This window comes from Haliaeetus albicilla, chromosome 14, assembly GCF_947461875.1.
Source record: "Haliaeetus albicilla chromosome 14, bHalAlb1.1, whole genome shotgun sequence".
Lineage (NCBI taxonomy): Eukaryota > Metazoa > Chordata > Aves > Accipitriformes > Accipitridae > Haliaeetus > Haliaeetus albicilla.
The window spans coordinates 13,285,982-13,307,487 of record NC_091496.1 but is presented as its reverse complement, the minus strand read 5'-3'; the positions used below and the strand labels follow the sequence as shown (position 1 = coordinate 13,307,487).

General features: G+C 39.3%; 1 protein-coding gene across 6 annotated transcripts in view; it reads right to left on the bottom strand.

Annotated features, from left to right (window-relative positions):
• MAGI2 (membrane associated guanylate kinase, WW and PDZ domain containing 2) overlaps positions 1-21,506 on the bottom strand; it is a 760,905-nt gene that overhangs the window by 56,329 nt on the left and 683,070 nt on the right. For 4 of the 6 annotated variants that reach the window (XM_069801726.1, XM_069801727.1, XM_069801728.1 and 1 more), the window contains 4 exons: positions 17,372-17,463; positions 11,395-11,587; positions 10,314-10,400; positions 8,040-8,288 (listed from right to left, as the gene is read on the bottom strand). In XM_069801726.1, coding sequence (XP_069657827.1) covers positions 8,040-8,288; positions 10,314-10,400; positions 11,395-11,587; positions 17,372-17,463 — 621 coding nt within the window. The remainder of the gene's footprint in view (positions 1-8,039; positions 8,289-10,313; positions 10,401-11,394; positions 11,588-17,371; positions 17,464-21,506) is intronic. The other 2 variants (XM_069801731.1, XM_069801729.1) reach the window with 1 other exon arrangement.

The following is a 21,506-nucleotide window of genomic DNA, read 5'->3' as shown; positions in this document are numbered from 1 at the left end:
ATTTGATCCACTTATTTCAAAACACTGAGTTACCTGAGCAGCATTTAATATTAGCAAGCTATACAGAAACACTTGGATTTGTGGCTTTTTTTTTCAAGAATCTCACTATTCACATTAAGAGTGAGCACAGAAAACAAGCTGCCCCTTTGCAGGACAATTCATTTCTTAATTCTCTCAGACTACACAATGGATGAGGCTGCAAGGGAAAAATAGTATGGTAAGCAGGGATTTATACAGATTTTTTAAACTGTTGAATATATGGGAAAGTAGTGAGAAACAGTTTATATTATAAATATAAAACACACAGTCCTTCAAAATAGACATATAAGATTTTTTTTCTCTAATAATATCAAGTCATCCAAAATGTGATACTCAAAGAGTGATATATGTATGGATATCTACCTTAAGAAAAAATAAATCCTTCCAAGGCAGAAGTCATAATCCTAGATCCAAAAAAAATCTAGCAGAGAACAGCAATGGCACAGAAACATTTCCTAACAATGTAACTTATGATGGGATCCAACTTTTCTGCAGTGTGTTTTTTTAAAAAATTTGTGACTTCAGGAATATTTGAATCCTGAGAGCACCAAAGCTTCTAAGATGTTTGAAGCCATCAATCTCTCCCCCTAAAGCTCCCTCAGATATTTACAGCATTTGTGTCAGGAACAGAAACTGACCCAGTGTTGGCACTTAGCAGCTGATGTTTTCCCAGAAGGGAGTTAACTGTGCAAGGATCAGCTCTAAGCTCATTATCAAAAGAGAATTTAAATTAAAAAATTAAGAGACAACATGATGTAAAAGAAATCTTTGCATTTAGAAAGTGGATAAGGTCTGATTTCAGAAACTTACTGATAACTACAAGTTCACAATTTTCTCTATATTAATATTTTATTTGATAAAATCACCCACTTTTGCTCTCCATGATCCAAATTAACATCCTTCCCATACCTTCATGTCATAGAAAAGAAAGAGTAAATTCTGTGGTGTTACACCTGAGGGTCCTTATGCTTGGGTCAGCTGTACACAACAGCCACGGCTGTTGCTGAATATAGATACTGCTTCTAACACTGTGTATATCTATCAGCCTCTTGGTTTTTGGAAATAAAAATGATTTCTCCTTACTTGGGAGTCCCATGTGCTAGAAATAGCTGATTCTAAGAAGATGTTACCAACAAATAATGCTTTTCTGGTTTACATCAAGATTTTTTTTTTTACATCTATTCAGTACTTCTAGATGTAACTGTTGAGGACTGTTTTTTTGTAGAAAGCAACTTTCCTGTTTTTTCCCCTGTATAGAAGCTAAATGTCAAAAATGATCAGTCAAGGGGAAAAAAATCGAACCTCTACTTTATCTATTAAACCCTCTGGCAGATAAATTCTTGCAATCTTTTCTAATGTTACGGATAGAGATAGTAAACCAAGCAAATGAACCTTCCTGAGCCAGCTGTCCTTTTCAATGTTATACAGCTGACCACATGAATACTTATTGTATCCTCAATTCTCAAAAGGTACAAGATTTTTCATTCAACCTGCAGGCTCCAGCATATCAGATTTTAATTGGGAGAATATATTAAATGTAAACATCTGTAATTTCTTTGTTACTGAATAATCTAAAATTTGGGAAGCTTGAGTACAGTGGACTTTCTATCAGGGCTAATATTAGAATCAAGATAAAATATTTTCCTGAAATTGATGGGCTATTTTATGAGATACTCCTTTGGAAAATAGAAATCTGCGGCATGCTGCAGTTGCAGATGACAATAATCCCTTTTGTTTATAAGGTTAATGAACCTATCAATTGAAACATCCTATTGTGTGCTGATATGGAGCCTATTTACTTGCATAGCACAGGCATAAGAAACTAGGTGGGAAGGAGTGCACGTACCTTAGAAATCTGAAGATCTAAGAAAAAATTGATGGAACTTAGGTACTTTAATTCAGGCTTCTCATGAAAGCAAAATGGGCCCTGTAGAATCATTAGAAAAACCTTGATTCCCTACCCAGGTTTGTGCTATGAAAACTCTCTGAGTTTGTCCTTTGAGAACACAAAAGCAGCACCACCAGGTCCAAATGATCTACTCGGGAACATGCTGCAGGACAGAAGTCATCTAGAGAGGGGACTGATGTGGTCAAGATCCTCCATGCTTTCTTCAAAAAATATCAAATAGCCTTTTGAGTATTTAATGCCTGCAAACTGCAGTAATGTGTTTTCAGTGATATTAAAAAATCTCTTTCACTTCTTTAAGTTATTTCACTATTATTAATTGCATATATTGATTTGAAAAACTGAATCATGTAACAATTTCATTAAGGTCCAAATTACACTGTCAGTTAAACAAGCTTAGAAAGTGTGTTTTGTAGCTGAAGAAGCAGAATAACAGCTCAAACCTGAATATCAAAGCTAAGTAGAAATGAGAAACCAGATTCTTTGCCCACAAGTCGCAGCTATCTTCCACAGGGGACTCATGCTGCAGGTGGGTTTTCACTGCTCTGTTCCAAAGATCTCCAAGGTGGTGTAGACATCCTAATTTCCAAAGCTCTGTTTTCTTTAGAATTTGCAGATCGGTCACAGAAAATTGTGTCCCCAGGCACCAGGAAGACACATGGGTGAAATTGCAGCACAAATAACTCTCTCAGAGCACACAGTTATCATAGATCAATAAGCTGTTTTTTATCTCTAAACTGCAAGGAGTTCAAAGAAACTCTGGGGCTGAATGGGACTTATTTCAGAACGCTGTTTTCTGCAGTCAGCAGAGGCTTATCTTGGATTTACGGTTTTTAGTTAAGACTGCATGTTTTGAGAAATGAGAGAAACTTCTTTCATTAGACTTTGTTTTATCATGTTTTGAAAATCCAGCAGTCATTGGCATATGCAGTGTAGGGGCAAATTAAATCTACAACTCCTCTTTTGCTAAACAGGAGGGAGATCATAACAAGTATGCACAGTTGTCTGCCTTTAATTTTTTAAAAATTATTTCTTGATTATGCCTGTATTTTCAGTTTGTTTACACTTTATAACTGTGCTAATTGACATTACCTGCTACGGTATAATTCATGGAAATATTGTCAATTTTCCAATTTCACTGGGAGTTGCCAGTTAGCGAGATCTATTTACAACACATGGTTTCTTTCTACAGAAATTAGAGTGTTAAGAGATTTACAGGGTATCAGAAGTTCTTCTCCTAGAGGAAGCTGCATCCCAAACACATGAAGTAAGAGCAGCAGGAAGATATGAAGGAGGCAGGGACAAGTGTACTCTATAAAGCTCTGGGACATATTCACCCAGAAATCTCCTTTTGGCCATTTCCAGCTAGCTGGCTGCAAGTGCTTTTCCATGGGGTGCAGATAGTGAACTTATCTTGATACCCTAAGAAGCTCCACAAGAATGGGGTTTTACCACAGAGGACACACACAATTGAGTATTATCCTAAATGTAATGCAAGGGGTAGATTAATTAATTAATTCAGTTTCAGTATTTTAGCTGTAAAGTGACACAGTACTGTCGTGTGAGGCAATGGCACCTCAGGCACAGCTGCACGTCCACAGCCTCATGTGTCGCTGCAGGATGCTGGGGACTCGGAGGGGACAGCCCCAGGAGGAACCCTTCCTCCCAGAACCACGTGTGCTGCAAGTATTTTTACTGGGGGAAGCATGAAGGTATTCCTCAGGACAGGACTTCAGAAATAGGCTGTAGTTTGGTCAGTTTAGCCACTTAACTCTGCCACTTAACCAGGGCATCTAAAAGCTGTTTGTAATTCGGTGGGCAAAGGCAGTTACCTGGGAAGACCTCCATTGAGCTGTGAGGTTCAAAGAGTCCAGATCTACCCCAAACTAAAAGTGTAAAACTAGAGTTAGCTTTCCAGCATTCAGCTGGGACCGCGATCCTGAGTTCTCTAAAGAAATCCCACTGGAGATGAGAAAATTTTGATAAACTATGTGTAGCCTGCATAGCAAAAGAAAGCACAGAGTAAGGTCAAATTTAGGTGGCCTGTCTGGAGAAGGGACAAGAGCCAAAGCACCTTTAATGTTGGGATGGGGTCTGGGGCAAACCATGATAATATGTTTTAGGGGCAGTAGAAGTTAATCCTTTCATTAGGAACAGGTCAGCAGCCTGGCCAAGTGTATTTTTTTTTTTAAATCTCTTAGCACTCTAAGATCCTCTGTGCTCTCCACTAGCCAAAATGACTTGCTTCTGGATGTACCACTCAAACACAGTTCTTTATTTATTCACTTTATCTCCTTTTACTGATATAATTTTGAAGCATGGCTGATCTTGTCTGTGCCCCTGCTTTGCCCTGTGAAGTCTCTTTGTTCAATCCTTGTCATTCGTTTTCCGCTCCTGATCTGCCCCACATCAGAACTGTAGTCTGGTGCAAGAAAATCCCCTGTGCTCAATTAGAGAACATCCCAAGCAATGCTTTGACAAAGGGGAGACAAAATTTCTACCATTATAGAATGCAGGAAAAGACATGTGCCACAAGAATTGGATGTTTAAGCAAGTACCAGTAAGTAAAAATTACATCCAGATTGAAAGGCTGGCTCCAAAATAGTTAACAGTAATTTATTAAAATGACAGCTACTACAGTGCTGCCTATCACAAAATGTGAAAAAATATTCTATTCCCTGATTATGGCTGTAGTCTGCCCTCACTCTGTGCCTGTATGAAGAGTAAAAAAAATGCACTTAGGATTTTGAAAATTTCTGCAAAGTAAAGGCAGGTCTGTATATCAACAGTAATAACAAATCCCTTGAAAAGCATATCGAGAAAAAAGTTGACCAAGACTTTAAGCCTCTTGGAACAAGAATGACAGCCTTAATTCTGGGAGCTCCTGACACTTTCATGGCTCTTTTCCAGGTCAGAGGGACACGGAGCACTCCTAATAGGCTACATGGGACCGGCGCAGCGCACATCCCATCAGAGGGTGGGAAAGGGATATGAGACTCAACTGGAGCACTGCTACTCTGACTTCATGGGGTGATCCAACAGCTTCACAGCCAGAGCTAGTTTTAACTCGCCTGGCAAACAGGGTGAGCTTTTGTGTAACCCCTTGAGCTTTAGGCCAACTGCAAACCAGAAAACCCATGAACCTGCAGCTCTGAGCCTAGTAGCAACTCTGTTGGAGTGACTACCTCAATTTTAAGAGTGCTTGAAGCACAAGCACCTAGTGACACAAGGTTCGCGCTCCTGTACTCAGCAAGAGCTGTTGTAATTTGTTGGATTGTAAAACATAGTTTATGAGTGTGATTTCAAGAACAACAAAAATACTTTCAGTGCACAATTAATTGCCTTCTTGAGTAAAAGTGATGATGATACTTACACTTCCAAGTCCTCAAGTCTTTTGCTTTTACAAGAAAGTAGAGAAAGGAATAGAGTTATCAAAATAAACATTCTTGAATCAAAGGAACTCTTCTTCACTTTGCCCTGAGGATGCTCCCAGTGAGACGACTTCTTAGGCTATGCTATTCCTAGTAGTGTCTGGCACGACAAGATATTCCCTTTTCTGACCTATTTTGCCCATTTTGATTCTTTCAGAGTTGCTTTGCAATTGCAATGTTAACATTTAACTGCGTATGTTTAGGGTATGTCTGCACAGCATCATTCTGTGCTACATGTGGATACATGAGTTGGCAACAAGCGCACTGGCTCCGAAACCAGAAACACTGGAACTATAGTACAACATTTCACCAAATCAACATACTACTGCTATGAGAAGTGACTACCAAGGTGCTTGACATGGTGCCATGCAGATCTATATTTTGATACTGATTTAAGCTATATTTTGGACATTACGTCTCCTATATCCGGTTGATACTTTCCTACTGTTAATACTCTCTCTGCCCCTGATTGTGCATTTTAATCAAAGGATTTCAGGTTATTTCAAGCTGTAAGGGACCTCAGGAAGTCTCAGTGGCTGCTGCTGAAGTTCTTCTGTTCTGTTTTCTACCAAAGGGCCCAAAACATGGATGCTGTATTCTAGGCAGGTCCTAGTGAGTACTGAGTAAAGGGGGATAATAAGTTCCCCTCAATCTACTGGCTATGCTCCTGTTAATACAGCTCAAATTACTTCACCCAAATAAATATTAAGTAAAGAAAATGAACCTCCCTTAAACTACATAGTCAATGACTTTTAGACTGTTTTTATTACTGATAACAGATTATGTAATTTTCAGTTTATGTTTTCTGCTACAGTTTTGGAACAGAATTCACATATAAAACCTATTTTCTTCTCTGTTCTGTCACTGTCTGCAGCAAATGTCATTTTTTGATTCATTGCTGTTCTTCTAAACTTAGGATTTGGGTACTCTTTGGGATCACTGAAATTCAATGCAGTTGTTATTTGAATAAATTCACATTTCACTTCCACAGCAGACTGTCATTTTCCTTTACTATTGGAGATGTTCAGCTGACGTTCAACAGTGGCTACCTGTAGTTGCTTGGGGAGAAAGAAAAGTACCACAAGGACCTGTTGGAGGGTAGGAGGCAAAGCAGAGTCTTGAACCTGGGTCTATTGTCTTCAGCAGAATACTCCAGTCACAGAACTTTTCATTGCTTGGGCATTTTCTCTTTCTCTTCCTCTCCTCTTTCCCTCTCCATCTCCCCCAACCACAAACCCTATCTGTGAAATAATTTTATTGAAAAATTCATGACCGACTTAACTGATTAATATGTATGTATCTCAATGTCCTCTATGGATTTTTTTTTTCCCTGTCTGATCTTCTGCAAAGAACTTCCAGTTGGCTATTATATTCAATAAAGTGAAAACTAGAGTCCCAAGAGGCTAATTATCCACTGTTACAATATTAATTCTGGCAATCATGGAATTTTAAAATTCAGCTGAGGTAATATGAAAAGCAACTCTTTTATTAACTGCATGATCATGAAATACTGAAAAGAAGTTTTCTGAAATCATTTGCTATTGTGAGATATGGCTTTCCCAGTACTTTCTTAGTTGCTTTTCTGTTATGAATTTAGAAGTTTGGCCCTAAGAGTTGAAATTGTGATTTTATTTCCTAAGGAACCACTTCTGGGCAAAAGAACAGTTCCTTCAAACCATGTTTTGAATGGAGGGAAAGGACTGCATTAGGCTCCAACTTGCAAAATGATAAATGTTCTCACTTGTCTTGGTTTTTCAGCAGTGATTAGTGTTCACAATTTCAGATGGATTTGGTGGGAGATGTGGATGTCTCTCAACATAAAGCCTTTTATGGTTCCTCCTTCCAATGGGCTCAGCTCTCAGTTGGTTAAATGCCATTTGAAACACCCAAATGTTGGTGTTAGCAGCAGCTGCCACTACCAAAGGGTATGAGTCTTCTGTAGGTCCCCTGTCACATTTGCCTGACCGCTCCCTAGATGTACCCAGGACATCTCAAATGGCACCAGATACCTATATAAAGCAATAAAGTTGAGCCCCAGCAAATATTAGTTTTCTGCATAGAAAGTGAGCTATAATTATTAGGGGCAGATCCTGCCACTGTATACATCATCTCTGTGTACTGGATTGTAACTTTTATACTATCTATACTCCAGCCAGTTAAAAAATCAACCTCTCTACACCTGTGTCTAACTAGTTTTCTCATTTTCCAGTTGCTGCTGCAGTGCCCTATCGAGACAGCTGCTGTCATAGGGTTTGCTGTGATCTAAGCTTTTATTTCAACTTCCTGAACTTCATCTTGATCAAAAAAAAAAAAAAAGTATAATTCAGCTCTGTGTGTGGGAATCATTTATTCACATAACCCTATTGCTTACCTGCAGGGTGTCTCTTTGGGATATAGGAACAGAGAAAATCTACTTTGTGGGTGAATCCTCTGACAGCCAAATGAGTGTGTGAAGCACAGACCCTCAGAGGCCAGAATAACCTTTGGTTTTGTCCAACACACAACAGAGAAACAAACGGTGCCCCTGGAAGCAACCTTGACTGTCTCTTCAGTTTTAATCTCTGCAGTGACTAGTCAGCAGATGTCAGGTTTTAATTAATTTTTTTTTTTTTTATTTGGGGCAAACTTGGAAAAATATAAGCTGAAAAATGTGATGTACTTACTTATTGTGGACCCAGATTCGGGCCTGTTCAGGGAACTGATGATAACAAAACCAAAGCCTTCATTCTCCTTGCGGTGGATCACCACGTCACTGGTTTGCAGGCTGTGAGAAGTGAAGCCCTCGGGGGGTGTAGCATTGCTACTAGAGACAGCGTGATTACTGTTAGCATAAGTAGTGTAGTCACTTCTTGGAGAACTGTGGTGCGTAGACACGGAGCCTGGGCTTCTGCCATTCTCTGGGCACGGCTCTCCTACAACATAAATCACACCAGTATTACAGTCTGACTTGCTCAGTGGCTCTGTGACTTACAGTACATTTGCTAATGCAACATGAATACAGTTGACCGTCTATAGCCCAGACTACCGCAATTATTAAACTAGGAGCTGTAATAGATGCAGAGAGACAGGAATCTACACAATTATGCAAAACATTCAAGGGCGATCAGATAAAGCAAGCATGAGCACTCACTGCTAAGCTCTCTACAAGAAAGGAAAGGAAAGTAAGAAACTGTGGCTCTCTGGGTTGCAAAAACGTTAGCAAGCACTATTCCCTTGTCTGCCGGTTGATCTGTCGTCAAGAGGAAAATGTGACTGTCTAATCCAATATAAAATTATTTGCGTTTGGATTAAAAGAATTTAAGCAGGCAGCTAACATAGAGTAATTAGGATTAGCTGAATAATGTTCTTCTTACAAGTTGATTAGCGTGCTCAAAAGATGTTCATGGAACAGAGCAGTTATACAATGAAAAATAATCACAAATAGTTTTTCTGTGGGTGTCATGAGAGAAGCAGTGGTCGCTTAAAGGTTTTGAAGATGCTCTTGTGTGGCAAGTTCGAAAGGGCAGAAGTGAAAATGGAGTCCCTCCACACTTCAGTATTGCTTTATAGTAACAAGAACAGAGAACAAGTTAAATCTTGCGGGATTACACACTTTTTTAGTACAAGCGTTTTGGCAAGTGAAAACAGCCAAGTTACACTTCCAGATGGGAAAAAAGATTTATATTCCTCGCAGATCTAAGTTGTTTACACAAATCAGCATTTATTGACAGTTTTAATACAGAACTTTCAGATGAATGTAAGTAATAAGTTTTCTGTTCGGAGCAATGAGAGTGGCAGGGTCGTTCTACTGAACATGTGAAGAGCTTACGTATACACACATACATCCTAGGAAGAGAGCTTGCAAATTAGACCTTCAGTGTGTATATATTAATAAAATAAACATCATCCAAGGACAAGCTGTTGTTTTCTCAGTCAGGTGTGTCCTTTAGCAGTCCTTCTGCAACTATGAAATAAAGTGATTAGAGAGAATAAAGAGGAAGAAAAACAAACAATTATTATACTCCTACATTAGAATTGAAAATCTCCAAGAGTTATTGAACCAAATCTGCAACTAAATGCCATAGTCAGTGACAAGAGAGATCTCATTTTCTGGCTGTCATGTTTCAGAAAGCTGAATATTGTTTATGTCAGTATGGTTGCAACAGAAAGGAAATTATCTTACCCTCCAGAATGACCAAGAGCTGGCTTGGCCATAAAAGAATGCAACTGAGCACCATTAAGTATAAGAAAAGAAAGATAAAGGAGGAAAAGTTTAAATGGCTATTCGATTGTCAGCTGTGCAATAGATATTCATCAGAAAAATTACATTTTGCTTCTGCCTGTGAAAAAATGGCATTTTAATCTGCATTTTTCCGAATACCACATTTTCCTAATCAAGTTGTTTTCCAGAGCTTGCAAATGGTGATTTTCTGTTCCAGATCTGGGTAAGTATCTGTGCACAATGGCGATTCCAGGTGAGGGCTAAGATACGTACATCAGCTACCAGGCAGGTAAGGAAAGCCCCAGATCCCTCTGTTGTATACATTCACACTAGTGAGAAATTCACACGAAATAAATTGGCCTGATGTGTTAGTATAGCGTTTTTCAGTCACGCCCAACATCGCTCGTTTTAAAATTTTTCCACAAAGCTTATGCTGTTACACACCAAATTAAAATCCTGTTCAGCTCCTGAAATGCTTAAACATTAATGAGTTACACGCTATACTCCCCGGTGTGGCACTCTCAAGGCCCAAGAATAACTCCAGGTGTTTTACCAGCTTGCTTCATTTTCTGTGCCAGGAGATCAGAGCGTCTAATAGACCCTTTTATTTAATATTTAACAAGCAGCAGCGAAGGCTGGCATCCACTCTGCGCTAACCCTCTTGCTAATTTTGCCTGCAGTCTGTACAGCCAGCTGACCCGGCAAAGGTGCTAATCGCAAGCACTCGGCGGATTACCTTGGTTATTGGCCATTTTCCTAGCGGTGGGGGAGCTGCGAGGGGGCGTCGCGCCGGGCGGAGGGGGACCTTTCTGGCTGGAGGAGTCTGAAGTCAGTAACAGAAGAAAGTCAGTCCCGCGAGAGCGCGGCTGGCAGGGAGCTGCGGTGCCGCAGTGGGAGGGGGACTGTGAAGACGAAGGTGAGTGGGAGGGCGGCTTTTTGGCAGGGGAGCGAAGGGGAATGGCGCAGGCAACGACAGCGGATCTGGGGCAGGGGGAGGCAGAAGACAGGACAGGCTGGGAATGTGGGTTTGCTCATTTCTGGTGCCTCTGTGAAGTGTACTTACCACAAAGGTTTTAAAAGTTCTTAAATAAACTTCTTTCCTCGAGTAAGCAAAGGTTGCAATGGAACGGCAGCAAATTCTGCCATTACAGCTTTAATAGATGCTGCCACACATTTTTCCAGGTTCCAGTGTTCGTCAATAATTGAGACCGAGCTAGTCTAAAGGTTTCATTTACTTCAAATTCTTCATATTGTTTTAGGTTTATTTTCTGAACGTGTCTGCTTGAAGGGAGGATCTGGCCCTGTTCCTAGGAGCCGCTTGTGCCATACAGAAGGTTTTCAGCCAGCTTGCGTTGCAGTCAAGGGGGGTAAAATTCCATCAATGACATCAGTGAGACCAGAAATGGGCTTTTAACACATACAAGAGTGAAATGAGTTCCTGCCCTAAATGGTTAACAGTCTTTGAGCCTTTCTCTCATTGCTTATTGACACAGTCAGCTTTAACTGAGGTGAACGTTCTGTCCCAAAGGTGGACAAGAAGCGACAGCACAGACCAAGACAGCATGGAACAAATCCAGAGCACTCATGATCACCACACCGGGGTTGCCAATATTGTTTCCACTTCTGAAGGAAACAACACTCAGTTGTAGTGTTTTTGTCACAGAAACAAGGGACACATATTTACAATTATTCTTTCTTCAAAATGACACAAACATTCACTTTGATTTTAATTTTCTCTATTTTTTTAAAACAGCACCTGTTTGGGCTGCCAGCATTGAGATCTGTTTTTCCTTTCATCTTTCCCAGCCTTCACTCACCTGTGGGTAGCACCTTTCTCCTCACAGTAAGATTCACTTGCCCATTTCGGGCAGCGTTATGCATAAGATCAATCACATATCGGTGGGTTTTGCCGGCCACTGGAATCCCATCTACATACACCAGCTCATCACCAGGATGGAGACGACCATCTCGGTCTGCTGAGCCCATGGCAATTACTGCTCCGATGAGAATCTAGGCAGCAAAGAAACAAAATCCCGTCATATATACACTGAGCCTCCAATTTAGTGCCATGAATGTTGCAGTGATTTTCTCATTCTTTTGAAATTAAGCTAGTGATTCGGTGCAGGTGAAGAGATCTGTGTGTGTCTGGAAGCTGTGCTCCTCCTCTGTGGGTGTGACTGAAGATGCTTCCTTGCCTTTGGTAAGAAGGTAAGATGCTTCCTACCTGCATAGGAGTGATACACCTGAGAATCCTGATCTAAGGATGATCTACCTGATATCTTCAAATCAAGACAATCTATCTATAAGGAGTGTTGAGTTTATATAGACGACATTATGCAGAAGATCTAAACAAATTAATTCCACATAAAGGTCCTTTTGACTTTAAATTAGTTAGTTTGCATATTTCTTATCGAAGGTTCCTCACTGCTGTGTGATTTAAGCACCTGGAGTAATACACTTGAGGTCAGTAGTGGAAGTGACCCCACTACACAGAGTTTGCTTTGGGACTCTTTGGGGAAAAGAAGTGTTATATCAAATGTTGTTACTCATAATGAATAATTGCTCAGGTAGTGGTTGATTAACAAAATGGAAAAAGAGGAAAAATGTCAGCTTACTCTGGGCAGATGTTGTTTTCCCAAATCGACATTTAAATGTAATTTGTATGGGACATATAAACTAGTAAAAAATCTGTTCAAAACCTTTTAATGACTTTCTCCACTTTCTATGCACATAAATTCACATAATTTATTAGAAGGAGACATATATATTTTCCCTGTGGAGTAACTGGTAGAACAGTTGAGATTGATTCAAACAAAACCTGCTTTCTTTGAAAGAATATTAAAGAATTCACAGAGCCTGTTCCAAATTTTCCTTTCTCTTGTTCAGTGCGAGAGTGAGCACGGAATGATAGATATGACATGCCGTGTGACAATCTGGTTTAAATAATAAAAGATAAAAGCTATCAAGTATTGCTTTTCATGATGAACTGCAAAGGCTGGATGTGGTAGTCACACAGGTGATCTTGGTTTTTTTTTTGTGGTCTTAGCTGCAGAGTTGCAAGTATCCCAGCAGAGTGTTTAAATGAAACCCCATGTGAAGCCTGGAGAATTTTCCCCAGTTTCTAGCCTCCCTTTGCTCACTTTTGCTTTTAAAACTTAGCAAAGAGAGAACACGATGCGGCATTTTCCTGCTTCCTGGTGTTCCTGGGATCCTGTTAAGCAGTGCCAAGCAGAGTTGCTAGAGAGACTCTTTCAGGTTCTCCATTCTGTTCTTCAAATAGTGAAAGAATATACGTCAAAGCTTTGGAAAATACTTTGTGAAAAATCCAACTATGAAATATGTATTTATGCTCCTTTACTGGACAGGAAAAAAGCTGTCCAAAGCTACATTTAGCTAGATCTCCAGAAAGTATTCTCAAAACCTTTACATTTGGGCATCTTATATGACTAAGAATTTTTTCCTAGTTATGTTGGGAAGAGACTGGTGATAACGCTCTGCAGCTTGGAAGATTGTAGGGACTGCCTTCCTCCTTTGGTGTTATTGAGCATTTGCAGTTTCTTTATAATTGGCTGCCAAAGTACTGAACAATTTGTGCATCTTTAACCTTTGGAGAAACACAAATGCAGCTCAGAGCATGGTAGGTCATCAGTATCTACAGCAAAGTGCAAAAACTCTCTCTAGTTTTGACTAATTAAGTAATCATTGCTGATATTTCACATGTCCACAGTGGAATGTGATTGTTACTCATCTCAGTGGTGGAACTGACTCCTCACATAAGCAGCAGAGTCCTACTTTAAACACTTCAGGTAGATGTGTTAAGATGATGGCCACCATATCTGTTACTGGGTACATCTAATAGCAAGAATAACTTGATTTTCTTCTTTTTCATTTTCTGTGTCTGAACTTGTTTCTTATCCAGTATCTGCTCGCATTTCATAGCTGAGTAGTTTCCATAATAGTTACAAATTCTACAAGCAAAACACAAATTGGAAAAATATTTATCAGGATTATATTACCTCTGTAGTCCAGTTTCATACTGGCATGAGATTGCTTTGAATGTGTGAGGAAAAGGAAGATGACAGGTAGCCAATAAAGAGTGTATTATAGAGAAAAGGGAAAGTTTCACCTATTGCTTGAGATTAAACATGAGAAATGCTGGGATTAGGAAGATTGTGACAGAGCATAATCTGGAATTGAAGCCGGGGTCTATTAACTCATACATGTTAATCTGTTTTGATACTGAGTTTCTTTTTGATTCTTGGTATTTATTTGACTTTGTGTTTCAGTTTCTCTGAATATAACACAGTAGCTTCACAGGCACATAGTAAAACTTAAGTAATACACATAAAAGGTGTGATTCTTCTCACCTAATTTTAAGTGCCTGTGATGTCTAAAACCAAGCTAATCATCCAAATTCTGTCTAATCACTGCTAAAAATAGGAGTTCCTAAGGTGTGGTCTGCATTATCCTAACGTTTTGCTCTATGGACATCTGTTATGTCTTAGAAATGTCTGTTTCTTGGCACTGATCATAAAAAGAATATAGACATACATCTTGCAGGCATTTTTGAGAAGAATCCCAGTCAATCTGTGTTGAAAAGGTGAAACTTGTAGTGTAATTATGTATATGTTCCTGTCATTTTGAGTTTGAGCTGCACAAATGTATCCAAGATTATTCTCTGCTTTGGGACAGCAATTTGCAACTTCAGTAAAGTTCCAATTTATGTACATTTGCAAGCTTTCAGTGATATTATAATTTGCTGTAACAGAGTCAGATTATTTCTAACTCCTCAAGTTACTGGGAGAGGCGATAAATACCTGTGGTGGTATGATCTCATGAGATTTGAGAGGTGATTGGAACTGGCATAGCCCACAGTCCTAATATTTGAAATTTCTCAGTAAATTTAAGTTTTTCCTCTGGAAAGCATCTTTATGCTTACAAATATAGAAAGTGGAGTAGTCCAGCAGCACTTATTCCCTCTAAGGTGCCAGGGAGCTGATATAACTAGAAGGAAACTAAACTACAGACCCTCTACAGTGTCAGTATTATCCTTCTAAAAAAACTTTGTGTGGATTCTGCTTCTTTGAAAAACTTATTGCCTTATGCTGAAGAATCCATATACCTTCTTAGAAACCAAACCACAAAGACAAAAGGCAATGAAAGCTTCCTTTTGTTCTGTGTTACCTGACTGCATAGTGGGAGAGCTGAAACAAACATTTCAAAGCATCTCAGTTCTTGTTTCATAGGAAATGCAGGGGTTTGGAAGAAAGGCAGAAACTGCCTCTCCTTTTCTGGAGGTGAAAGAAATGGGAGGCTGCAGGTGGGCTGTCCATGGGGGAGCAGGGAAGCAGTGGAGGAGAGAAAACAGAGTTAAAAAGTCTTATATTTTGAATACAAAATAGATGGAAACTAAAAAAAAGTGGAGTACATCTGTCATCTTTATTAGTGATGAATTTGAGCAGTGAAAACAAGTAGATGGGCAGTAAAGAGGGAGTGAGAATTGAGAAGTTCAGCACTGCAACCCCTCGCTCTAAGGAGATGCCTTTTTGCCTCGTAGGACCCTCAGCCTCAAGCTAGAATCTTAATCATTCCTGAGGACTTTGAGACATGGTTTGTGGGGAGACACAAAGCCTGTTAGATTGATACGTCTGGGGGAAAAATGCTTTTGTATTTGCAAGCCCTGAAAGAGAGAGAGCAACCTTGAGGCTAAGTGCAGGCTGAGAGCAATGGTTCAGCAGGACAGTGAAGCATCTTAGAAGGCGGTTCACAGAAGGCAGCATTTTCGGTCCTGCTCTCCAAAAATAGCAAGATAGTTATCTCTGCACTTGGTAGCCAGCTATGGCTCTTTGACTTTGGACAGTAAAGACAGGTCAGTCCTTTGCTGAAAAGAAACTAGAAAGAGTTGTTTCCTCTGTAACAGTTCAGTGTATAATGTGTGTAGCTGGGAGGCAAAAGACTCATTTCCAAATTCCCACTCTACTGGATTGTTGAGCAGAGACATAAATTCAGGTCTCCCACAACTCCGGCACGTATTCCTAACCAGCAGAATTCTAGATATTCTGAACCAGTTTTCTCACAGTCCTTTAGGTTGAAATCATTCCATTTTATATAAATAATCATCTTTTAGATGAGGCATTTGAGCTGCACTTTTCCCCATGAGAATGTCATAAACCTCCAAACTGCAGGGCCAGTCAGACACTCGGCCTGTGACTACTTAATTACCCACTTGCAATGAAAAAAGCACGAAAGGAGAACTACAACAGACTTTTCCAGAATACTGAGCAGCCTTGTACCCAGGGACAATTTCCTGGGAGGTCAGAAATGCCACTAGACACTACTGTCCGAAGCAGGTAGAGGGAGATTTCCAAATCTTCCACTAGTGCCAATTCCTTGCAGGATAAAATGATAAAATGGGACTTTTCCTCTAGCTCCTAAGAGATTTCCTTTTTGGCTTCACCCAGTAGGTGAACTCTGAGAACCCATACTGGCTGGGCCATCCAGAAAGGACAGGAAAAAATGCTTAGTTGGAGAATGTGCAGATGATGGCTCAGTGGCCCCATTTTATGTGTGCTGGGACATGCTCCACAGAAGAAAGTTAGATGCCAGAGGGGCTTCAGGCACACTGCAAATGTAGATGATGAAACAGTGTTGTTTTGGAGTCATTCTGTACAGCTACACCTTATTTAGCTTTGAAAATCCATTCCAAAACACTTATTCTAAAATAGGGTCTCTGCATTTCAATCAGCACTTGAAGGACCTTTTTTAGAATACAGCGCATTTGTTTCTTTTTGCAGGAGGCATCAGTGAACTATTAATATTTATCAGTACTTTGACAGATGTTGACAATTTTAAAATAGAGGAGCTTCTTTGTTTCTCAGAGCCATGTGTTGGTTATTGTTAATGCTTGAGTGACAACTATATTATTCTGTATGAATTTGAATATGGAATATATAAATCTATCAACTAGTTATACTTTATCTCAGAAATGTGGTAACACAGGACTCAGAGTAGGCATAAGGTTGTGATAATAAAATGTTATCATTATCGACTTGGGATTAGTCCTTGCTTACAAACCATAGTTATATCATCAAAGTTATTCTGAAGGAGTACTAATTCTGCCTGCTGTCTCAAAATTATAGTATTTATATATATATCGCTACTTTACCAAAATGTGTACACATTTCTTTTAAAAATCGTGTTTATGTTTTATTTTATATTTTATTTCAACTGTAATGAATCTACGTTGGTTTTGTTACCTGTTATTTGGTTATGGGGATGTCTCCCTCCTAATGGTATAAATGGTATTTTTATGCCTGATGCATCACGTGATGTTGTCATCTAACCTGGAACGTGGACTACCGTTTCCTGGTAGGGCCTTCTGTGTTTCTGGAAATTGCATTGCCAAAACTATCTTTTAACCTTATGCATATATATAGTCTGCCTACACTGAACACAGTTATACATAGTTTTACATAACCGATTTTTAAAATCTTCTGCTTAAACTCAGTTTTGGAAAGTAAAGATTAAAAGATGCCAGGTCATGCTCTGCAGTAAAGGGTTGAGTGATGCACTGTTTCTAACTTAATTCCTTCTGATGCTAACTTAATTTACTGTGACATCTTTTAGATGCAGACAACCTGAGAGTCCTGTCTTTTTCTATGGATGAACAAAAAAGCCATTTTACTTATAGCCTTCTCGTGGTGTTCATTTGGGTTCAGCTATGTAGTAGTATTTTTCTGACCTTTACACAGATTTGAGAGTTATGACAAGGAAAGTCAGAAAGAAATAACTCACAGGCTGTCCAGGCTCATCTCCTCCCAGGATCCTGAAGCCAAAGCCAGACTCCATTCTCCGAAGGTGAACATCCAGCTCCTTGTAATCGGGACCTGGTTTAAAGGGAAATCCCACTGAGCAAAGCGTTTGGCTTTGTCTTGAGAGTTTGCACCATCTTCCCTCCCACCTTGTGTTCATTGCACATGACTAATGGCATCCTGGTTAGAGCTGGTGGAAACAAATGGGACACAATGTGTTGTACACAGACAAGGAAGAGACTTGAAAATGTAGGTATCTCTTGGAGGATGGGTATGTTCACCAGAATACACTAAACCAAGCTAGAACACATTCACAGGAGAACAGTACTGGAAAAGTCTGTCCAAAACAGAGGTTATAAAGGTGCCTTCTTCCTACAACTGACTGCATAAGATACTGCTGTTCATCCACCTCTGATATGTAATTTGTGTTTTCCTTGCAGTTCATTAAAACCTAAAGAGAATAAAGTGAAATGGGAGATAGAGATACATAGAAAAATTATCAGTCCAACTTACAAAAGATGAATAATCATCACAGGCCATTTTAGTTCCACATACAGATATAAAGCAGTATGTCTTTTTAGGTAACGCATCTTTTAAGTACTCCACTTTCAGGTAATACCCTCAGTAAAGAGTTTTGATGAAAGCTATCATTACAAGCCTCTGAGTCTTAGGGTTTAAATTGAAAGCTAACAGCATTAACTTCAACTCCTTAATGCTACTCAATTAAAGTCTCAACAGCTTTATGAATCATTAAGATGGTGCTTCCATATGTCTGCATAACTTGCCTGTAAACATATATTCTGCCCTGGAATGTATCAGTTCAGGAACATAGTGGTTTTTAAAAGCCAGTTTCTTATAAAAGTGTCTTTGGCTTTATTTGAAAGAGCCCATTGTTTTGGGTCTTCATGCCCTCAAAATACAAAAGAGAAATTTTGAATAATATTTCAAATAGTATAAAGTGAAACCGTAAGTAGTTAGAGGATTAAGAAATTGTCTATTTTGACTATTGCTTTGTCTGCATGTTCAGAGATGCTTTAGGCTCACTACCTAAAGCAGGACAGTGATTAACAGGAATGGTCTTTTGTACAGATTGCAATCTGGTCTATAAATTGTGACAGCTTTTGGCCAGTGTCAGCTTGTTGCCAACCCCAACACACAAAAAGGGATGGAAGATTTATTTCAGCACACTGTTCTAGTTGTGCCTTGTTTCTTCGGGAGGGGAGGGACTACAGATGGCTGAAACACAGTATTTCAGCGACTCTTGTTTACAGATCCCCCCTTGAGCCAGCAGTGGACACCTCAGAAACTGTGGAGTTGGGAAGACCCCAGCTTTAGTCTGGGATTAAAGCCAATTCAGTTTCAGTCAGGTCTTGCAAAGACAGAGATAAAGAACTACGTGCAGTAGCTCTATACTCTGACCGTGCAATAAAAATCCTCTCTAGACAGCAGCATAGTGCATTATTTCAGCGATGTATATTGGTACGAGTGAGACTGAATCACAAATATTTCAATTGGTAAAATAGAAATATTACCTTTCCCTAACAACTTGCATCTCATATATTTAGAAGACAAACCTAAACAGATCCTAACAGCTTATTATCCTGACTTTTTCCAGTTTATTTGATAAGTGTCTCCAAAAGTGAATAAAAGAACAAACGAAGTTTGTGCATGCACAGTATGTTAACTTAATGCGAAGGTTGTTTCAAAGTTGTGAGAAGCAGAGGAATTTTAAGATCAAAGTGATACCTTATCTTTACCTGATTTGCTGTGCCTAAGTGTAACAGGGATGCTAGGGAGTCACTAGGGAGAGGGCTCTGTAGGTAGACACAGTAGGATCACCATTTATAGCCCAGGTCTAACACTCAAAGGCACTGTTTACAGCAGTCTGTCACAAACCGAGCACTACCTTTATTTCCACACACATGAATGAATATACACAGTTGGGAATACATTAAGAAAGTAAAAGAATGTCAGGTTGTGAAGAATACATGCTTTGGCACACTGAGATGAAAATGTCCCTCAAACACATACATTGACAAAGCTGATCCAAACCAATGTCGGCACCAGACTCCAAAATGAGAGGTACTATTTTTTTTAAAGAGGCTGTTTTTCTACCCATTTAGAATGGAATAAGAGCCAGGTTGACCATGAAAAGGTTTAGGCTAAAAATACTGTATATGGGCATACTTTTCTATAAGCTCTAACACCATTTGGAAGCCTTTGGATTAACTGACTATGCTATCATGCTTGCTCAGAGGAACCTCCCTTCTCAAATAGCTGGAAGTCTATGGAACCCATTCTCTGCCAACACTTACCAGGCCACTGAAAACTGCTTTTAAAAAATAATGTTCTTTTATGTCCCACCAAGCAAACAAAACTTGGGACTGGAAAGGATCCCTGGGTCATCTAGTCCACCTCCCTGTTACTGCAAGCCTCTGCAAGCAAACAGCACACAGACCTTACCAGTAAAGACATAGGCAAAGACGACACTGGTACCTGAGCTTGTTTGTGGCCTTTGTCACTAGGTCACCTGCCTATTCAGAATCTTCACTGATGGATTGCACCCCGTGATTTTACTTACTTTTTCACAGTAATATCATATTATCTCCAGCAACTGACTAGTACACTTAAGAGCATTTCCTCCACTGCTGTTGCTGGTTGTTTCAGCGTTCATGCTTGGTATGATACGACTCCATTGGCTGCACTGACCAGCTCTCCATGGGTCTGGAGACAACTGCACCGTAGATACCTGAAGTTACATGTCTGAGTGTGGACTTGATTTCCACCCCTAGTTTTTGTGCTTAGGTCATTAATGAAAATAACACTGAAGACTTATTGCAAGGCTCTCCACTAATATTACCCTTTCAGTCCAGAAACTGTTCTTTTAGTAGAATTGCTTATCTGCTTTCTAGCCATTCCTCTTTACATTTTGTGCTGAGCACTGTCTTCTCCAGGGTACATGGAAGTGCCTCAATTACAACTGGCATTTTGTAAACATCTAGTTGAAGTCTAGGTTGATTAAGCATGCATTGCTTATTTGGTGTAGAAAATCAGTTACCAGGTTAGTCTGACACAATCAACTTTTGGTAAACTCCTTTTGCTTATCCTTCCGGACAACTTAATCCACCTGAATGTCCCATCTCCTACCAGTTTCATTAAAAGAAGAGTTTCAGCTTCAAGTCAATATTTCTGATTGTATAATGCGGGTATCCTGTGCAAGAATGAGAATGTTCCCTGTTCTCCCTTGCCTCTCTACACATTTATATTAGAAAAAGAACTTTAGATTTGCCTGCTAGTAACTTAATTTTCTTTTTTATAGTTATAGCATTTTGTTTCTTCTTTTTGTGTAAAGGAAAACTTTCTTAACTGATCTTTGGCCTAGAAGAGAAAAAAAACCCCAAACCAATTCACTTTGCTAGGTTATAAAACCAGCTGGCTTCCCCATGAATTTGAGAATGGTATTGGACAAGCTGTGATCTGATCATTGCTGCACAGTAAGGACAGTAAAGAGCATTGGGAAATTCTGCTTTCTGGTTCCTGGACAATGGGGAATTTGCTTTAAATGTAAAGGTACCAGAATAGATTGTTACTGAACAATAGTGAGATCTCATAGGTGAATATGTGATTATCAGCTCTCGGCTACATTTCTGTACTATATTCACCTAGGTGAATTACACATTGATAACTGTACATGCAATTGTTTCTTAAAAGTATGTAGAGAAAATATATCCCTGAAGATGATTAATTCATTTTCTGTATGAGTCAAGTTGCACAAGTGCTATGTAATTTTTACAGTGATAAACCTGGTGTTTGGGATGATGCTGTAAATGTTGAAATGGATTTTTTTTTTTATCAAATCTCTTCTATACTGCAATTAAAACAAAGATGAAGAGCTTTGTTGTAATAATTTTACAGTCTTTCTGGGTGTACTCAACTTTCCTGCTAAAAATAAAAATTAATTTGGACTCCTTTGCTGAAGATGGTGAAGATTTTTGTTCCATATAAATCATTACTGTGAATTGTGATTGACACAAATCTACAATAACTTTGTGTCTGAGTTTCAGATGCTCTTGAAAGATGTGAAAAGCTTGAAAACAGTCATGAGTCTGCTGGTCTCC